The 22,388-nt window shown below is 40.1% G+C and overlaps 1 protein-coding gene across 4 annotated transcripts in view; it reads right to left on the reverse strand.

The window, feature by feature from the left end:
* The window catches only part of bahd1 (bromo adjacent homology domain containing 1), a 38,892-nt gene that overhangs the window by 3,822 nt on the left and 12,682 nt on the right, over positions 1-22,388 (reverse strand). The window contains exons 1-6 of one of the 4 annotated variants that reach the window (XM_088433820.1): positions 18,772-18,850; positions 8,077-9,740; positions 2,700-3,130; positions 1,520-1,679; positions 431-510; positions 67-158 (exon numbers count right to left, since the gene is read on the reverse strand). In XM_088433820.1, coding sequence (XP_088289946.1) covers positions 67-158; positions 431-510; positions 1,520-1,679; positions 2,700-3,130; positions 8,077-9,610 — 2,297 coding nt within the window. In that variant the 5' untranslated portion in view covers positions 9,611-9,740; positions 18,772-18,850. The other 3 variants (XM_088433819.1, XM_088433821.1, XM_088433818.1) reach the window with 3 other exon arrangements.

The raw sequence follows: 22,388 nt of genomic DNA on the forward strand, positions 1-22,388 counted from the left end.
ACCAGCTGTAAATGTGCTCATGACTGGACAGACAAACAGGAGAAAAAAAAATGCTGTGTTTCTTACCGACAATACTGTGCCAGTGTCAGGACATAGCATTTGTCTTCAATACAGGCCACGCTGTTCACATCTTGGTGACGGGACGCAAAGATCTCATTCTGCAAAGAAATGATTGATTGATTGATTGAAATGTAAATGAGTAGGCCCCAGTGTTACGAGATTAATCCGTTCCACGGTTGGGCGGTTGAAGAGGGGATGAAAAAACTCAGTATTCCATCATCGCAACATGAAAAAAAACTAAGCCAGGGACGCTGTAACACGGGGGTCCACTGTACTTGAAATGCCGCCACTCAACTAAAGTATGCGGACTATGCATATACATTTATCGGTGTATGACTTTACTGAAAAAGAAAAAAAAAAATCTTGTCACCTGACAATGCACATTGAGGTTGCGTCCGCCTTGTGTGTGTTCTGGACGGTAGTACCAAAACAAACTCATCATCAACTCTCCTGGGAAAGAAGCCAAACAAAAACATGCATATAATTATCATACTCACAAAGGGTTTGGATAAGCAAAATGTACTATTATAACTTTTATACTTCAGTTGACCTTTTCTACGACTATGAAAGCACATGTCAAAGTGAATGTTCACATCAGGGCTGGGCAATAAATCCAATTATTTCAAGAAATTCTTCATTTAAAAAAATTAAAAAGATTTGAAAATGGTGAACGAGATTTCCCAAAAGTGAGAAAATTCAGGATGGTTTACTAACCCCTTAATTGTGACATTTAAGGTAATAGTCCACTCATTTAGCCATTTAGGCAGTAAAAAAATGAATATTTTGTAAGTACTAGAACATTTTAGACACTCCTGTGGCCTAACACTTCAAAATATTGGAGAAAAATATGATTAAAAACCTGGAACTGAATGTCTGAACACTTAAATATAAAATTACATCTTGATTGATTGAGTTAATTTGATAACAAAATTATTAACACCTTAACTCATTTACTGCCAGCCAGTGAAAATGACGTCTATAGCCGTCATTGGTAGTGAATGAGTTAAATTTTATAAAGCGATTGATCAAGTCGATGATTTCCCCCAAGTAATGTATATTTATTCTTCGATATACGTCAGTGACGTAAATTGACCAGCAGAATACGCTCATTCACTGCCAGCCAGTGAAAACAACATCTATAGGCGTCATTGGCAGTGAATGAGTTAAATGTTTTAATAAAACGATTGATCAAGTCGATGATTCCCCCAAGTAATGTATATTTATTCTTCGATATACGCCAGTGACGTAAATTGACCAGCAGAATGCACTCATTCACTGCCAGCCGGTGAAAACGGTGTCTGTAGCCGTCATTGGCAGTGAATGAGTTAAAAACAGTTTTTGACTTGCTGTGGACTGAAAACGACATAACATGTGCTGTGGTTACAACCAATCAATCAGGCTAATCCTATTAACTGACTTTTTGGCCATATCGCCCAACCGTACAGTACGGTGATGCTACCTGTCTCAGGCTCCTCCCACAGCGCTGAAATCTTTGCCACATACGGAAGGGACTTTTTCCTGGGCCCAGACTTCAGCAGAACCGTATCCCTGACCCGGATCAGCTCTCCGTCTCGTTCGACTCCCTTGAAACACTTCCTCTGCACCAAAGCTTCCTCTCCCTGCGATAATACAGGTAAGCAGGAAATAATGAGTCAAGTTGTTGTTGCAAAGAGAAACCGTTAACTCAGAAACTGCAGGGCGGGTCCGCAGTCTAACAACAGTCTGATGTTCACTGTTCCTAGAAGTTTTTGTTGTGTGTTTGGATCTTTAGCATTTTTAAGAGCCCACGACTGAGCTTTCTGACACTGGACAGAACATTTTTCTCTGGAATGCCTTGATGGTCTTGACATTTCTGTACACCCTGTGCAGAGTGAAGACAACCTGTGGCGGATGTAGCAAAGCAACCCCAGAGCCTCCAACATTTTTTCCCAGAAGATAATGTTCTTTTCTTTGTAAATGTAGAACTGGTGTAACTTGCCAAAAGGCACCAATTTTTGTTTAACTATCTTTGACTTTGTTATATGTAAAGCAATGAGATTCATGCCAGTTGTTTGCACAACTTCCTTAACCCCTGGGGAAAATTTCGGGCTTTTTGATGTTTGATATAAAAGGAAAAGCATGCAAAAAACTCGAGGAGGCTACACTATTGCATAGATTGTCAAAACATGACGACTTTCAATATGCCACACTGCCGTTCCTTCTTGCAAACGGGAGTTCGAGAGGTACACCCTGTAGGTGTCAAATTTAGCCCACGTCGGGCTCATTTACTGCCATTCAAAGTTGGAAACAATTTTGGACATATTGAAAACTTGATGTTTTGTAATGCATTTTTCCCAATTTCTGCATCAATCCTTTCAATGGTAACTCGTGAACTGGGCGCAATAGACATTTTTGTGTTGACTCCACAAAACCACCAGGTGGTACAATTTTTGTACATAAAGTTGGCATGCCCCCCACCCCCCAAATGAATATATGTATGGATAGGGCTGATGTAACTAAACAAAACAATGTTTTGACCATTCCAGTCAGCTCAAGTTGGGTGATAACAAATCAAGGCTGACTATGGAACAGAACAAATGGGGAAGCGCGATGCATGTTGGCAGTGTCATAAAGTAGCAGAGTGACTTTTGTCTACGTACCGGAGAGAAAACTTCTTTTTCAAAGGGGAGGCCGACAGGCCGCCAGCCGTTGGTGCTTTTTTGGCGACCATTCTTGGGCTGCTTGGCAGGCGCTTGCCCTCTGGAGCCGGCAGAGCCCAGCCTCTGCTTCTTTTCCTTTTTGAGTGGGCACAGGAGCGAGCTGACGCTGCCCGTGCCGCGGGCGCCAGACCGGGACCCGCTGGGAGGCTTGGCGCTCTGCGGACACTCCTTGGCCACCTGCGGCGGGGGCTGCGGTTGGCCGGGGTCGGACAGAGGCGTCTGAACGGGGGGCACCGATTGGCCGGCCGGAGGCACTGCGGGAATGGGGCAGCCGGTGAGGATTCTCGGGCTGGGGCAGATGGGGATGGAGGGCGGGCTGTGGTGGTCTGTTAGGGTTGATGAGTAGTCATCTGAGGGAAGAACACAGAAGGCTGTGACGGAGCGAAAAAGACAACAAACACACTGTTAGGCACACTTGCGCAATCCACCGAGATCCAAAACTCTGAACGGGGGAGAAAAAAACATGCAGTGAATAAGCTCAGATCATTACTCATTTTGCCTAGGCACCTAAAATACTATCATTACACTCTAAAAAATGTTACAATATTCTGAAGTATTTTTGCTGTTTCCTGGGGGCCAAATGTAGAAGGACTGAAGCCATATCAATGCGCAGCCAAACTATATGCTCATGTTGGCAGAACATACAATTTTGATTATTCGTTAATCTTGCGCTCTCTTAATACATGTGCGTGTATCTTTTTAAAAAAGTGTTCCAAATATCTTGAAAAATAAGTGCTATAAATGCCTTGGGTGAATTTCTCTACCACAGATTTCATTCGATGTGGGGGTGTTCGCTAATGTAACCCCTGCAAAGGAGGGGGATTGACTATGTGCAAAACCTACAAAGGTCAAACTAAAAGAGCAGCATTGAGGAGTGATATATACATATATATATATATATATATATATATATATATATATATATATATATATATATAAAACATTTGAAGTTGTTGTTTTTAAGTTATCGTATTTTCCGCACTATAAGGCACACCTAAAAGCCTTAATTTTTTTTAAAAAAGATGATGGTGCCCTTTATAATCAGGTGCGCCTTACATATGGATCAATATTGAGATTGGGATTGGTTAGATGGGGAATGAACCGATAAAGTAAGCTTTACCTGTTTCTTTTGTGTGTTTACAGTTGAACAAGTTTGGTCATATTGACATTGAGTTATTATGCTATTGAGATTTTAGAGTTAATATTTGAGTTATTATTGTTATTACTTTGAGTATTACTATATTGTGATTGAAAAAGTTTTAAAAAATGTCATTAATTGAGGGTGCGCCTTATAATCCGGTGCGCCTTATATATGGAAAGGGTTTTAAATTATGTCATTAATTGAGGGTGTGCCTTATAATCCGGTGCGCCTTACAGTGGGGAAAATACGGTACATAAATATATACCAGGATTTTGGTCTGGCCCACATGGACCCCTGGGGTCATCCGCGCCCCCGGGCATTGCCCCATTATTTGAGAAACACAAATGTAAACAATGTGTAATTGCTTAATTGGGCATTAATGGCCTTAATGTCTTAATTTGCCCGTACGCAACCCTCGGCAGAAAAAGCTTTAACACCCCAAGATGAGATCTAAACCATTTGACATTTACAAATATAAAAACAACGTTGATGCTGAATTCATACCTCTCTGGCAGTTTGCATCTTTGTGAGGTGTTTTACAAAGCTAACAAAACATCCCCATGAAAGTGCGGCAAAAAAAAAAGACACATTGTATATTGAGAGTAATCAACATCCTTTTACACTGAGCCACCAATCAGTTATTTCATGCTACTTTTTCTTTCTACTTAATCAGTTGGTTGTTTCTGCTGGTATTGTAAGAGTTTGTTCGAATCTGCCACTGAAAAGTTTGCTTTTTAGATCATGCTGAGGGTAACAAGTGGTTTCCTTCTGTGATTTAGCACTGATAGACTGGTGTTAATGAGTGTGAGTCTCTTTCCTCCTAGCGTACTGCTGTAAACCACAGTGTGCGTGTGAGTTTTTTCCCGTAGTTGCTGATGCACACATACATAGCGTGCACATTTTGTTCACGTGTACGCATGCATTCGTGTTCTAGTTCCGATGTTGTGGTTCACATATCAGAGCAGTGACCCGCTGACACTATCGGTTTAACTAGCGGCAAACAAGCTTTTTCATTCACTGCTGGATTGAAATGCAGACTTCTTTTTTTTCTCGCCCTCAAGTGACATTGTGCTGCCTTGGCATTTGGATTAGAGCGAAGCGGCCTAATAAATGCGCAGCACTTATGAACATGCGCTAAACTAAACTTTAGGTAATCCTATTGTCTTAATCTTGCTGTGTGCATAGTTGCTTTGCTCTTATTAAAAGGTTTATTTACAGTTTTCATTTAAGGGGGCATATTATGAAAGGTTGACTTTTTAATTGATTATATTGAAACATCTCCGGATCTCCGGAGTGCCTGCCACCAAAGACGTGTGAAATTAAACAACAAAGTCAATCGTCTCTTATCTGCATATTTTAAAAAATGTGCCTGTGAGCAAGCTGTTCTGAACTTCTACCCGGTTCTGTAATTTCCACGCCCCACAAAGAGTTTTTTTTTTTTTGTTCTAGGACATAAAAAAAAGCTAAGGAATGATTCTGGACTACACCGTTTAAAATGACATTATGCAGGGACATTGTCATGCAGAAACACCTGCATCCCCAGGGTGCAAAGCCCCTGTTTTTTTCTGTCAAGGCGAAAAGATAAGCAGAGCTGCAATGAGATTTGCTAGTTGTCAATTGACGGGCAGTGGTAGGTATTATTTTTTTTGGGGGGGGGGGCCTGTGTCCATCATCACCACGCTGGCAACCAAACATAGCAGGGTAGAAGACGGAAATTGCAGGGCCAAACAGCTTAACTTAAAAGTTAGCATTTTTTTAAAGTTAATTTATATTGCTTATTTTCTTCTGTTAATATTAATAGGATACTTTAGGTATACGTTTACATGTTTTTAATAGACAATGATCTTATTCAGTCACAGCGACAAGGGGGAAGGGGGAGGCGCGAAATGTTTTCTCTTTTCTAGGAAGGGCTTGGTAAAAAAAAAAAAAATTGAGAAGCACTGCCTTAAGTGAACACAGCTTCGCGGGAGACTCATTACATAACCTGCGATACAGGGGCGGAGCTACACGGCTGGCCAGATGTGGCCATGGTTACTCCTTGTCACTCTATGGCCACTCCAAGACCTAGGCTCTGACATTTTTCCATGCATGCAATATTCTTAAAATCATTAAACAACTTCCAGTTATTTATATTATCTAATAATTACATTTATATCATAAAATACAATTATTGCATTTCATGAAACCACAACTGTGCATGTCACCTCTCACTTAGATGTTGTGACACCCTGGCCACCCGATAGAAAAATGTCTGGCTACACCAGTGCTGAGAACATCAAAAATGAAGACAAAAAATGCATCCCTTTATCTCAAGAAGAAAATGACAAGAACCAAGCACAGACACGGAGCCCCGTTGTGAATACCAAACAACCGTAAGTGATTGACGGCCCCCTGTAAAGAATCAACACTGCCAATATAAGCTACCAAATGGCACCAAAACAACTTTTATATCAGACCAGGCTTTGACCTAATTCTGTTGAGAAGCAAAACAGCAGCACAATAGCAAATAAATAGTCACTGGAGGGAAATAAACCTTTGCTCCATAATAGAAACCTGCGCTTTTACAATATGTTAGCAGAGTTTTGTTTTATAAGATTGTTGAGGCAAACTCCCAAACAATCATGACAGCACAGACAAACACTGCAATTAGTATAAGGAGGAACAACAACAAACAACAAATTCAACAGGAAATAAGCATATTTTGAGATTAACGACAGTTGTTCACAGTTTACAATGCTTTTATGTAGTCAGCACTGTATTGTAGAGGATTAGCTCAACTCATTTTTTTTTTCTAAGCAAAGCTGTTTTTCCTCCGCTAAAAGATCTTATTCTAAAATGAGTTTGCACACTGAGACTATAAAGTGCAACCTGAGATGATTGAAATTGATTGGGTCTAGTAGCCCATTTTTATTTGTATTGGCACAGCCTAAAGATTCCTTCAATTCAATATTTAAGATCATATTACCTTGCCTTAGAAAATAACAAGCATGGCATTTCCTTGATGGCCGGTATGACTCAGATGATACTTTTGCTACAAAGATTATGTATGGCAGTGTTTTTGTTTGGCTGGGTGTATTAAAGCAATCTTAAAATGGACCAAGGAAATTATTTGCAGAGACAGCACAAGACAGCAAATAAGTCTTACAATTTTCAGGGTCGATAGAAAGGTCCAACAATCTATCATGTTGTCTCCACATATAACTTCTTCGATTTGTTCTAAGCTTTAATACAACCACCAAAACAATAAACAAAGAATGAAGTTTTTCTTGATAAACCATATGCTATTTTCACAAAACCAGGTTCATGTCATGGAGACTAGTTTTGTGTTTGTGACAAATTTTGAATTTTTGACCGAGATGTAGATTTTAGGATTCTTACAAAAACAACCTCCTGAAGGTCTCGATTATATTTTCCCAGCACCCAAAAGGTTCAAATTGTAATTGAAATGTGTGAAAATGGGGAAATAGCAGATGATATGACACTGCGAAAAGATAAATGTGCCAATCGTTTAAACGTGTTTTTCTCAAAAACAAGGGATTTCAACTCGGCAACATTCAAATCACCCCAAGTTTGTCATTTTTTGAGTTACCTCCATGTATAATATATAATTTTGAAGGGAATTAAGAGTAGATTTAGAATATCAATATTTCAAATTTTATTTTGGGGGATATAAAGCTGATTTATTGAAAACGCATCATAAATATGTTTCCTTCTGAGCACCATAGGTACACTCTAAAACGATAGGCGTACGTGAATAAAGTATAAAAACAAAATTAGGGTTTATTACTGCGACAGATTAACTGTAATTATTATTGCCTAATGGGAAAACAAGATTGGATGTCACCCAAGCTTCTAGAGCATTTAGTTTTTCCCCTTAGAGCTTCCACTGCAAATTTGTATTAAATTAAACTGAACCTTTGCATTCATTTTGATTGACAATTTTTTTTAAATCCGAGGTTTCACTCCATATGAAATGTAATTTCGCACTGCCAGTTGGGACCCAATGGACGATCGGAATTCATGCATTGAAGAGCAGCAAATGCCTCCAGAGGGACTTTCCACTTAACTCTTCCTTATTGCCACGTGCCCTCAAGCCCGATGTCGATTTTGCCCCGAAACGACACAACAAACACGGCAGATAGCGCCAACAAAAATCAGACCGATTTCTGCACTCACCTCTGTTGATGCCACGGGCGCATTTGGTACAAGCTCCTCTGGCAATGGCCGGAATCACACTGCTGTATGTGGAATATCCGTTGATCCTGCAGGGCTCTCCGTAGCATGCTTCCACAGAGGTGCAGCAGTAGACCGGATGGGAAATTCCTGAGGGCTGCGGGGCAGAGCTGGGCAGCAGTTTGGGTCTCTTGCTGCTCTTTGGACACAGAGCAAGGGGCGTGATGGAGGACGGCGAGGTGTCCGGGTGGCTGAAGTGGACGCAGTAGCTGGGGAAGCAGGTGTAGGCGTGCGGCGTGATGGTTATGGCGGCGGCGTGGTGGAGGTGGTGATGATGGTGGTGGTGGTGATGGTGGTGGAACACCTCGGAGAGCTGGCCTTCGTCGTCGGGCTCCTTGATGGCCTTGTCCTTGAGGAAGACGGCCAGTCTATGACAGTATTCCACACATCTCTCCTGGCTACAGCAGTAGCAAGACGACACGTCTATCTCCTCTTGCTCCTCTTTGATTGTTTTTAGGGAGAATCCGAGCGTGGAGCCACAGTGGAGTGACGTTTTCAAACAATCCTGCGCACCAGACTTCCACTTGGTATCCAAAGACTCCGTCTTACAAAGACCGCAGAATCCCTCGGACGCAGAGCCTGGATTCTCTTTACCCTGTTTAATGTGCTTTAGCTGCTCATTGTGTTTTGGATTTGTTCTTCTTTTGGTCTGCAGTGTTGCTCCACTTAAAGGCTTACCGCTAATCTCAACCTGAGTTAAAGCCTTAGCTTTACTTTCACTGGCGGGCGGCTTCTTTTGCCGCTTGCTTCCGTAGAGGGAACCGGTGAGTTTGAGCAGCGTAGCGGCAGTGAGGCCCGCCTGACGTCGAGGGGTCGGGGCAAACAGAGTCAACCAGTCGACGGGCGGCGCCTTTGTCGTGGACCGCTTCTGTTTTTTACGGCTTTCCTTCACGTCTGTTTTCCCTTCCCGAAAACCCTTTTTGGCTTTATGGGCTCGGCTTTCTTCGTTCGAAGACTGCTCTTTCTTAATGAGACTAGACGCCAAGGGATCGGCCTTGTAGAGTAGCAGGCTGTTGACGGCCTCCGCGTTGAGAGAAGCCATTCTTCTCATGCGGGGTTCAGAAGCAAGTGGGGGCCACGTGAGCAAGGTGTCGGATTTGCTACTTTTTGGTTCCAGTGACTGTTGACAAGTGGATTTCTTGAACTTTTGCTGAAACTTGTGAGTTTTGGTCCTGCTTTGAGAAGGTGACGGTTTCTTACTGGCCTTAACGCTTGTTTGGTGGCAGGCTTTTTGCGTATCCTTCTGCTTACCCACGGCTCCTTTCTCCTCCAAACGGGTAAGCAGGACACAACAATCCAGCGCATCCCGAACATTACCCGCCAATGTCTTTTTCCGAAACGTGTGTGATTCTTTCTTTTTCTGCTTCTTTCTCCTCACTTCCTTTGTTCCATCTTTGGCTTTTCTTATCCCGCCACCCTTTTCTTTCCCCCGTTTTTTATCTTTCGCTAGCTGGTGTCGCTGGTGAGTTTTCCCCATGTTGTCGTCCTGCAGCGGAAAGTCCGCCCCTCGTCTTCATCAATGGGATTCAAAGAAGGCGGCTGGAGCTCAGAGTGGCCTGTCAGCATGAATCATCATGGATCCTCAACTGGAGCCACACGCACGCTCTCTGGGGGGAGACAGGAGTGGCTTACAGATTATTCCGTGACGTGAACAAAACTGACATTCATGATTTAGAAACAGATTTTACTTCATTTATGACCAAGCTCAAGGTAATCCTCGTGAGGATAAGCCCCCCCTTGGCCTTAAATATAAATGTAATGTGCTGAAGGTATTATTAGTTCATTAGAGCACTGATTCTCAAATGGGGATACGAGTACCCCTGGGGGTATATGAAGGCAATTGAGGGGGTGCATGAGATTTTAACGAGGTTTCCTCAAGTGTCAGAAAATCAAATTTAATGCTTTATGATGCTGTGACAGGGACGGTATATCTTCTGTTCAAATTAAGAGCAAATTAACTGGAACATGAAGCAATTTATTACTAGATTATGTAATAGCGACACCTTAGCAAATTGTTGCATGTCTGTATTTTTCTAGCTTTTATACTGATGCGCAACGTCAAAAGTTTTTCGACAGAAGCTCGAGATAAACCAGATAATGTTACATGATCCATCTTCTGGAATGAGTTGCTGAATAAAAAGACACCTAGCGATACCATTAGAAATGTAGTTCCAAAGTTCAAACGTGGATCGCACAGTATTCTATTTTAAGCCTTTTTTTTAAAATCCAAAAATGCTTTGTACCGGTGAGGGGGTACTTGGCTGAAAAAATATTTCACGGAGAGTACGTACATCATAGAAAATAAGATGTGAATCACTGCATTGGGGTACACATTAGTGCCTTAGGCTGTATCCGCTCTTATTCATATTCCACAACTACACTATTTAATGTGCAAATTTATCCACATGATACGATGACATTCCTGCCAAAAGCCGTTGCCTTTTTATCACTCTTTCCTGCTCAGATTGATGACTCAACTAGCTCGCTAGGAACACAATTGACTCACCCAGTGTAGCGCAACACACGTCAATGATGTCTTATTATTTGTGGAATTTGATGGGTGCTTTTAAAGATGAGTTTGGATCTGTGCCTCAATGCCACGCTGATTTAATTGACGTCACATGTACACAGCCTGCAGCTGAATGACTTAAGTGGCTTCCCAAAGAGTGGCTCAATGGTTATATCGTTTAAAAAAAAAAAACACTGCATAAGAACTGAAAGGGCCAAGTAGTCCATACTTGTCAACATTCTGCATAGTCACTTTAGTTATGAGCCTCTGTTGTGGAAAACAAAGGATTTTCTGTTGTGCTACAGGCAAAGGATTTATCATCTAATCCAACAATAAAGAAAGAGGAACACTTAAACATTTGTTGTAATGCTCACTAAGCTTCTTCAGAACTTCATGACAGCAAAAAGAAAATCTTTTGCAAGATGCAAACAAAAAGGTTGTGTCCAATTACGTTCTAATCAACAGCGGCCGCTTTTTATGTCTTTCAAAAATGATTGCTGAAATTCTAAAAGTTGATAAAATATGGAAATAACCGTCAAATGTTCAGTGGTCACCAACTGGTCTCAAAGCATGTAATGGGTGAGATTGTCCTTATTGTCGCAAGGCTCGGCGAAGCGTGAAATGTAATTCATCAGGGAGAAATGTAATTTGGAGATAACAAGAGGACACGAGGAGACGCATGTCAAATTTCTGTGTGCGGCTATCAAATCAAGGCGCTCCATTTGAATAGGCACATCCACGCACAATGGAAGGACAGGAGCCCATTGATGAGCATCATTTGTTTGCAAGATGTCATCGACCACAGTTGTCATACGGAAACTGGCCATGAAATACATATGCAACGTGGTTGCTCGTTCAAGCTTCTCAAGATTAAAGTGGGAAAAAAAAGACTTACATCCAAAGATTTTCTATGATGCCTGTTGACATTAGAATCATAAAAGCTAGAGCTGACATTGCTCAAGAGGCGCCTGGTCGCAAGTCAATGGTAATCACACACTCCCATTCACACTTACAGACCGTTACAAAGAGTGAAGATCCTCCCAGATTTTTGAGAACATGTAAACACCCGGTGACACCCTAATAAACATTTGAACCCAGATCCTCTGACGATGGCAGACATGCTAACGAGTATTCACTGAGCTGCCAGAAAAAAAAAAAACACTTCTACTATTCAATTCAAAAATATCTAAAAAAAAAAAAAAACAACATAAAAAAAAAAAACACGTGAATTTATTGTTGAAGAAAACATCTATTGATTTAATTACAGCATTCAGTCTTTTTGGGTAGGAGTATGTCAACGTTCTCCTACTCTTGCGTTCTAAATGTGTTACATTGAGAGGGCGCTGCACAACCCCCACACACTTTCAATTGAATTATGGTCTACTATTATAGCTACAATGCGAAAACCATATTCGATTTATAAACAGTTCATTAAAAAAAGGCGTTCAAAAGAATGTCTCTTGTATGTTTTTTAGTTTATTTTACTCAAATAAACAATTGGATTAGGGATACACTGGTAGTTATGCCATACTTTGTTTAAGCAATAAATATTGGCTTCTTCTAAAATATTAATAAGTACATATGGCATGTTGGGAATTGTGCTATACATTACTTCATTTTGTCATATGGAAAACGCTAAATAAGAAAAAGAAATATTCCGTAACTTTTTATTGTCTTTAGAACATTAGTAAATATAAACATGCAGATCTATTTACAAACATTGTCTAGCACACATGCATTGTGCATCTGAAATATTTTGACACATCTACCCAATCAAGCTTGTATCCACTCGCGTCTACTGGTTGCGAGCTGTTCCGCTTTGCTCCACCTCTGCCTTGTCCTTGTGTTACTTTTTTCCAGAGCTAAATACCCACTTACAACTGTAGCACTAAGATGCTAATATGACACACTCTCCACAAGTGAAGGGGTTCGTCAGGGCAGGGGGCAGGGGGCGGGGGCGGGGGGTGAAACTAGGGGGGTCAAAAACTAGAATTCAATCGTTCACAGTGAAGAGCCATTTAAAAGACTTGATTGGTTGGCGAACGTCACATCACGTTTTATGAGTAATGCTGCATAACAATGTCTTAAATGAGGATTGATTTATGAAGAAATTGGACGTCACAGAATGATATATGAATCCTTTTTTCTTTTAATTATAGCGCTTATGATACTTCAGTGGGAAATACAAATTACACTGTGGTGCGCATTGTTTTTGCATACCACAGAGACAAGCAGAGGACACACACATAGGTATGCAAGGAAATACTGTTTGTCGAAGTGAGATGGCGCACAAACCGTAACTGTGGCCATGTGCTGTGTGTGTGTGCGCTTGTATGGGGGGGTGACATTCCATCCCTCCGACAACTAGTTGCAATTTCTTCCGCCTGCAACAGGATTCAAACTGTGACCCCCCCCCCGCACACAGCTACAAAGCTAATGCCACTACTAACACAATTTTATACTTGTAAGTCACAAGAAAATAAAAAGTAGCAATAAGTAAGCGAATTTACCAGAACGTACAGCGACATGTGATGATATAACAGGGTCGTTATTTTCTACGTCTCACTCTGTATTGATGATTGATTTTAAACGCTCCATTCCCAGAAACTGTAAATAATTGTGTTTATGATCACAAGGCGGCTCAGTGTGGCAGCAGCTGCCGCGTTTAGGCCTTTCTATGGTTTCTGCATTGCGCTTTGGAGAGCAGATGTGCACGCGGTTCCATTCATACAACATTTTAGGTTCATATGAAAATGTGTTCTATGTAATGTTGAGCATCATTTTCCCAATTTCCGTTTCTAATAGTTCTCAATTCCAATTCTTCAGAAGAAAAAACAATGCATGGACAAATACTTTTGAGTAAGATGGCAGTTTCAAATCAAGAAACTTATGATGACCACATTTCAGTTCATCATTGTCCAATCAATAATGTCTATAAAAAATGTGGTCTTACAACAATATGTTTAAAAATACATGGCTTACAGATGTTTAAATAAAAGCCATAAAGCAGTATCTAGTCTAAACTTAGCTCCGGCCTTTTAAAGTTAATTTCTCAGGCATGATGTACAGTATAAGGTCATTGTACTACTTGGTTATTAATTTTAGTACCATGCCATCTTAAGATTTTTAAAATCACACAAAAAACTAATAGGTCAGCTTTTCAGCAAATAGCTTCAGACAGGTTCCACACATTCATTACAAGAAAAGAAAAAAAAGAAAAATCATACTAACAGGTGAATACTTAACAACATCGAGGGGAATTTCAGTATTACTAAATGAGAAATTTAAAATGTATTTTACAAAACACAGGAAAAATAGTCAAGCTTATTATTTTTCAATTAAGAATTATAATAAATCAAAATATTGTAGTTATTTCCTTACACTGGTGAACAGAAACATGACACGCTTGATTGATTTTTGACTTCATAGAGAAGCCCATTGAGCATACTCAAATCTGGCCATAAATTGTGACTCGTGTTCAAAATGAAATCGAGACCTCGCTGGAATCAAAAGTGTTGTTGTCAAAGCACTCCACTATGCTGGATGGTCTCTTCTCATATTTAATAACAGGTGGTCTAATAAATTTGTCGAGCAGCAATGCCATGATGACCACCATATGCCTCGGGAAGAAATATGGCACATATGGGAAATGCATGCAGTACTTAATTAGTACTAACCAGAAATGCCTACATTTCCTTTAATGTTGCCAGAAGCCTCCTCTTGGCATCCTCCCTGACCTGTTTTTTTTTTTTCCCTCGCCTGGGTCAGGTCCAATTACTGTTGTGACACATTATACCCACATGTTGACGGCATTCTTAATTTAGCCTATTAGATCGCTTTCGTGCCTTTTGCGTGTATGCTTTTTTTCGGGCCATAGGCGAATAAATGTCAAGAAAATGACAGAATTCCACCTTATTTGAGGTTAATCACAGTCACTTAGTCGACACGTTATTACTGAAATCTGACAGCCGTGGCCCTATTAGCCACAAGCACAGAGATTCAATGGGTGGGCAGGCAAGGGAGACATGTCACATCAATTGAGGTGTGCAGGTTCGATACCTTGCTCAAAGGTACCCTACATATTTTTAGAAGGCTGTACATTCACTACAGCCAAATCCAAGCTTTCACCTGAATGTGAACATTTTTGACATGATTTATCTTGTTCTCACCAGACTTCACACATCATTGTCATACATCACAACAACCTGGCATTTTAAAGGCGCATTTGACTTTTTACATGTACTGTAAAAGAATTTAAAATCCACTTAAACCATGCGGGATTTTTCCTTCCGCTAAACATCGTGCTTTTCTATTTATATAACTCAGAAGAGAGGAATGTAGACAAGCTCATGAGGTTCACAAATTCTCTGGATAAATAAATCTCTAAGGTCAAAAAATCCTTCAGAGTAGACAGACATTAACGACTTGGCGCTATCTTGCAAGACCTGCTCTAAAGGAGTAACTCAACAAGTGAGTTTTGGGGTTTTTTTTGAGGCAGAGTTGTAAAATGTGATAATGAGCATACACCAGGGAATGGCACACACACTGCCTTGGCTGCTTGGTACAAAATGGCTTAAGCAGCAATAAGTAATCCAACAGTCTGTATGTCACTGTCAGCTTGAGTACATGGGGCCTCTGTTTTACAGTGTGCAGTAAGCAAGTTAAGGTTAACAATAACGTCATCGCCCGGCACAAGGAGGCACATTATGACAGTACCTACTATTATAAATTAGATTGTTTTACTGTACAATTATGGCCCTGAAATGTTTTCTGTACTGTAATTATGTCTTTACTACAACATTGGTGCATAATTAGTGATAGATGGCACAAACCGACTTGTGTACAAATTTGGAACATGTCCACACCATACGAGGACCACCTGTATACAATGTATCAGATTTAAGTGTTAAAATGTAGAACTGCAACAAACAATTATTTGAATAATTGATCAATGTGTTGATTATTATGTGGATCCAACCATCCATCCCTTTTCTTAACCGCTTGTCCTCAAAATTGTCCCGAACTTGTTGTTTTTGGGCAATGGGCAGGGAACACCCTGAACTGGTCGCCAGCCAATCACAGGGCACACAGAGACGGACGGCTACTCAATCTCACAAACACACTAAGGGCAATTTGGAGTGTCTGATATACCTAGCATGCATGTTTTGGGGGTTATGGGAGGAAAGCGGAGTACCCGGAGAAAACCCACGCGGGTATGGGGAGAACATACAAACTCCACACTGGAAGGCCGTTGCCGAAAGCAAACTAGGGACTTCAGAACTGTGAGGCAGACATGCTTACCACTGCTCCAACGTGCCACCCTATTTAGAAAAATAAAATAAAAGTAATACCTACATGGAATTTTTTTTTTTTTTAATAACTCAACAGAACAAAATAAGAACCAACACAATGTGTTGCATGATTTGTTTGCGGGTTTGGTATGTAAGGTCAAAAAAATTGTAAAATTGTAAACAATGGTTTTCCAAAGATGCCTGTCTTATTCAACAAAACACTTATCAGTCTGCTTTTATACAGGACAAGAGAAATCTGAGAATGTTTCCTGTAAAGAAGCTGACATCCTGAGCATTTGAAAAATTTTAGGTCTAAACGATTAATCTATTGTAAAAAAGAATATTTATCACCTAATTTGGTAATCAATCAATCATTACACTTCTAATAAACAGCATAGAGTTGTACATCTATATGGTGATTAATTAAGGCCAGGAAGAAAAGAAAACTGCTTGACTACTGTGCTGTCTATTTTAACAAATTAGAGCAAATTTATTTTGCAATCAATTACAGGCATTTTATTGACATGTTCACATCCATACAAATGACTATGTTGAGACGTAAGCGAAAGTAGCTGAGGTGAGTTGTCGGCAAAATTGACGTCAGCTATATTTGGGAAGTTTGGGTCGAGCCGTAGGGGGGAGAAAAATAACATTGGCCCTTTAAATCGTAACACCTGTCACGAGAATCCCTGCGGGGGTTATGCGATTATTTAAAAGTGCTGAAAATAAAAAACCAGCACTAAGCGAAGGGTAAGAATGACATGGAACCCTTATTACAAGTCAACCTGCCATGCATGTGTCTATTTACTAGTGAAGTGGGAGCACACCACACGGGTGACTGTCATCAAGGGGAGGAGGCAGGCAGCCTGGTCTGTGTGTGTGTGCGCGGTGTGTGTGTGTAGGGGAGGGGGGGGGGGGGGGGGGGGGCAAACCGCTAACAGCTGGTGTGCAGCTTAAGTCCACTCTTCAAGATTCAAAGTGTTTATTGTCATATGAACAGTTGGGAAGCATGTTTCCTCTGTGCAATAAATTCTTACTTTGCTGTCCACATGGATGCCAAAATAATGTATGGGATTCAAAAAGCTTTAAAGAAAACAAAGATGCTTTTTACAGTAACAGATTTGCCATTATATCCATTGGCTCAACACCAGAAATTCTAAATCACTTTGCCTTGCAGTGAGGAATCGCGTGGTATACTGTACGATGGAACGATTATCAGCTAGGCCAATTACCACCATCAATATGCAACATTTTGATTAATTAGTATCAGACTTTTGAAAAAATCTGATGGCCAGTAAAAAAAATAAAACCGCGTTAACCTGGGGAACTATTTTACACTTGTAGTTGACAACTGCTGACTGACTGCTGACAATGGGAAAACTGCACCTTTTGGTTTTGTTTGAAATAAAATTAAAGACCAATGGAATTTTAACATGGTGTCTGAACTTAGAAGATCATTTTACAAGATGTAGACATTTTAACAAAATTAAGGTTGGAGCTAAGGGATTTTGTTTTTAAAATGTTAACACAGATATTTTTCTTTTGACAGAAAATGTATACTGGCTCCAAATATTGGTTATTTCCCTCCTTGACTTATAATCAGAATCAGTATCAGTCCTGAAAACAGTCAAAAAAATGTTCTATCTGCATTTTCTAGTAGTGTAGCTCAATGTATGTACAAAGGACAAATACCTAGTGTGATTTACAGACATGGCCAATGTTGGTGATTCTGATTCGGATTCATGCAAGTATTTGAGCTTTGGGTAGTAATTAACAGGCTCAAGTGTCACACTGAGGTAGTAAAACAAGACAAGAATATCTTTATTTCAGTTTTTAAACTTTTTAAGACATTTGTGGTGGGTCTTGAGATTTATTCTAAACATAAAATATCTGCCTTAGCCAAATTAAAGGTTGCGAAACACTATTCTACACTAATGACATCCAGCCACCGTGTTCATCAGGTGCGCCACGGAGAATGGTTAAATTTGACTTAATTGGATCGGTAATCATTCTTTTACAGCAAATGTTTCCACCTCCTCCCCCAATCTATCTACGGCGGTGACTTATAGTGACAGGCAGAACAGCTAAATGCAGAAGGTACATAATAAACCTGTATATGCACTTTTTGCTACACTATTTGTTTGGTGGAGTACCTTAAGATTGATTTTCTCCAGTAAAATATGTGCCTTGGCTCAATAAAGGTTGGAAAACACTGCTCTACACAACCACCAGCACCATCATCGCCGACACAACCCCCACCATCATCATCATCACATCGCACACCCTCACCACCTTGTAGGTCGATGCAAAAGGCAAACAACACACATCTTATCTTTTAATTGCGGTAGATTATTACAAGCAAAAGGTTTGAAACGGCATGTATTGCCGTGGGTGCGTGGAAAGAGACTCGCCTACTTACTTGGCGGCGGTCAATGTGACAGCATGCCGGGGCAGGAGTGCTGAGATGGAAAAAAAAAAAAGAGAGAGAGAGAGGGAGAGGAAAAAAAAAGACCAGCGCAAAAGAGGCCGATCGTCGATCAATCCATCGCGTGGTGTCAGAGTAGTCCGCGCACGGAGCTACGAATGACGAGCGAGTGTTTTCAGAGAAGCTCCGAAGCGATCATCTCCGCCTGGAATCACCGCCGCGGTTCATCGTCTAGCTTCCGTGTCCCGTCGCGATTTCCAACTAGACCCCGCGCACACACGCGCGCACGCAAATAATAATCTCCTTTCCGGCGCTGCTGCTTTAGTTTAGGTTCGCTCGCGCTTCTCGTGTCGATCGGCGGAGAGAAAAGCGGGAGACGCGGCGAACAAATCGGCGTGCGGTGGGTGACCTACTTCCGAAGTGGCACAGTGGAGATGATATTCATGCGCTGGCGGCTGCGTGCATGCGCTGGGACATCTCTCTCCAGTCTCCCCAACGCCTAATCACTCCCACTACGCACTCACCAGCCACACTTGTCCAGAGAAATACCCGTTTCACACCGTGACGTGCAACGCACAACATTCCTCGTGGGAATCAAACATTTGAAGGCTCAGAGTGAAGCATTTACACCGAAACGCTTTGGAGCGGCAAATGTGCTTGAATGCTGAAAGTCAAGCATATTTAACTGATGACCCCGTGGCATGAAAAATATGTCAACACTCTTGTCAAGCATTATCCTTGCACATCAAGATATGTAGATGGTTAAATGAGTAAGCTGATTCGGAATGATGCTTAAGTGGATGAAAAAAATGTCAAAGTCAAGCATTCAAAGTAATAAAAGTAAATGCTGGGAGTCACGGAGGAACTTGTTTTAACATAATAGGTAAAAACAACTTAAGTCATGCATTGAGCAAGATGGTTCCCACAGGTCACCAGACTTCTTATAGATATTGAATTTTGTGCAAAATTTGGTCTGTCCATCTTAAACTTGATCCTGGACATTCTGGTAAACGAACTCTCTCTCCCTAGCCTGTCCCTAGAGCGCTCAGGAAAAAACAGCAGGCACAGGTGTCAAAGTCAAGACTTGGGGGGGGGGGGTAGATGCCGCCCTCCACATCGTTTTTCATGGCATGCAAAATGCTAATTATGAATTCAGGTTTCTGGCTAAAATACCACATTTAAAAGTAGTCCAATTTTTTTGTGAAACAACAAGCATTTGTTTTTACCAATTCCCACTTTGAACTATTTTTAACAGAGTTTGATTTCAAACAAAATGTGTGACAATTTATTTGACTTCACAGCACTAACGGCTCTTCGACATAAACAATAACTACAATGTGGCACACGATGAGTTTGACACCCCTCTTCTACAAGCCCACTATAAAAGATTGCTTCACGATGTTCATGGGGTGCACTGCAGTCAACCGGAAAACAATGCAATGGGTGATCAACACCGCCCAGAAAAAAAAATCTGATTCGAGCATTCAAAGTAAAAAAAGAAAAGTATTTCTCACCACTGTTACTTTAGTGAATGCTGAGCGACTCAAGTAATAATGCTGGCTATCACAAGTATGATCTAAATACTAAAGTCAAGCATTCATGTTGCTGTTTCTGTGATTAATGTTATGAGACGCAAACATTTACACATATGACCCTGGCATTCTCTAAACCGCTAATCCTCAATCAAGTGGCGAGGTTGCTGGTGAAGTGACGCAAAATATTAGGGAGTCTGTGAGGTTTTAACAAATTTTAACTGTTTTTGCATGTTTTTACAAGCCAATTTAAATTGCACCATATTTTTCTTTTCAAATCAAGAACAGATGAATTGGAACATAAGGCAATTTATTGCTTAAGTTGTGCTCGTGACTACTTTGCAAAACATGTTTGTTTTTTTGTTTGTTTGTTTTTTTATTTTAACAATAAAGCACAAATGGTCATAGTAACACATCCCCATCACTTTTTTTCTCAAATATATGATGCTGATGCTAAAAGTCAAGCTTTTAAGCTAATAATTGTAGGCAACAGACATTCGTGGATGCTTCAGTTTATCACCAATATTTGAATGGGTTGTCAAACATTCAAATCAAAAATATGTAAATCTCAAGTCAAGCATTCAAAGTGCTGATGCTGTGCAGTTAACAAGTTAGTCAGATTCTATCTTATCAGACCAAAATGTACTTTTTTTCAAAGCGATCATAGCATTACCTTACATAGAGATGAAGAGTGTTGAGAAATGTCACATAATCAATAATGAACCACTCTGGAGTTGTCCTCTGTCCCAGTGTTTGAACGTGTTCAAATACATGTTCGCCCATTCAGTATTACTGCAATGTGATGCATTGAAGAACTCACGTTTCTTTCCTCACCTTTAACCGCCTGTGCACTATGCTGGTTATTTATGTCCGCCTCATTTCTAATTCTATGTTAACAGTTTCTAAAGATTAACTAGCAATTAAATATGTCATCATTAGGTTTGTTAATGCAAATGTAACGAAACCTTCCAAGGGTTTTTGACTATTCTTTTAATTCAAATTTAGATACCTGAATATAAATAACAAAATCAAATTGTACCTGGTAGCCATTTGATATCCATCGAACCATTATTTATAAAATTCTTTATTCAATGATTTGATTCATACAACTTGGGTAAAATGAGTTTTATTCTTGTTCAAAACTTTATTTTTCTGTTTTCTGATTTAAAATGATGAAAATACAATTTCAAGTAGAAAATTGGGCTCAAAAGATCAGTAAAAACTCAGACCTTGGTCAATTAGTGGACCACACAGTTCAAAGTAAACATGGTGACTCAACTGTTATCTTCCATGTACGGTAAATGGAATAAGCTAACAATAGATCAAAAGTTAACCCTAAGTGCAAATCCTATGAATCACAGGTTAAAAAAAATACATGCTTTTCTTACTCTTACCCACGATTAAGTTCTCTTAAAATATTTCTATGATCAATTTTTCCAAAAATCTTGTTCTTGCTATATTTACGTTCAGTAATTTTAGCAAAATACATTTTAAATTGGCTTTATTTGTTTAGTTGTATCTAATTTATGAAGGTCTGAAATTCATCTGTTTCTGTGTTATATATACATTTTTTAAGTGCCTTAAAAGTTATTTTAAATTATGTGAAGCAGACTGAGTTACATTGTGTATGAAATGTGCAAAATAAAGCTACCTTGCCTAAAATCAAATCAATGTAAAATGTGATAAGAATATCTAGTATAGAATAATATTTTGCAATCAGTTTTACCTCCAGTAAGCACACGATGGAAGAGATGATGCAAACTCGGCCGCTTGACATGCAAACCGAGCATTGTCATTCATGGAAACCGTGGGATTTCCCCTTAGACGACTCAACACTTTAAAGTATATCTTATGTGTGAGAAGCCCCTACAGTAATGAAATGATCAAACGCAAGATAAGGTAAAAACCATGAGAGGATTCCACATGTGCTTTCACACATCAACAATAATTGTTATAGTTTGCTGTCTGGCAAAATGACATTTTAACACCCCACAGTAGTGTCTTGTCTTGCATACAATATTTGCAGTTAGTGCAGTCATGTGAAGGGATCAGCTGAATACTAGAAGTATAATCAATAATGTCAACAATTACCTCCAGGCCATGAGTAAACACTGTAAATTATGATTATGTAACAGCATCATAAACACAGTCCCACTGATAATATCAGAAAATATGAGCGCTGCCAGCTTTCTAATTAACAACCATACTGCAATTGATGACAGACCATAATAAACACAATGAGTCCTCTTATTGGGCTCATTGATTTTATATCCTATAATGACATGCGCAACCTAACAATAACTCACATATTTTGATGACTGCATGTTTAAAGTAAAAAAAAAAAAAAAACTACAATGTGATCATGTAGTCAAAAATCAAAGTTAAATGTAATAAAAGCCGGTTGCCCTCATCAATACGAGCTTTACAGTGCACAGTTAGCGGCTGTAAACCAGCTGAGTGTGTGGAGGGTTAATGAGGCGTGGGCGACTGACTGCTGT

This window comes from Hippichthys cyanospilos, chromosome 14 (genome assembly GCF_059441005.1).
Source record: "Hippichthys cyanospilos isolate Australia breed blue-spotted pipefish chromosome 14, RoL_Hcya_1.0, whole genome shotgun sequence".
Taxonomy (NCBI): Eukaryota; Metazoa; Chordata; class Actinopteri; order Syngnathiformes; family Syngnathidae; genus Hippichthys; species Hippichthys cyanospilos.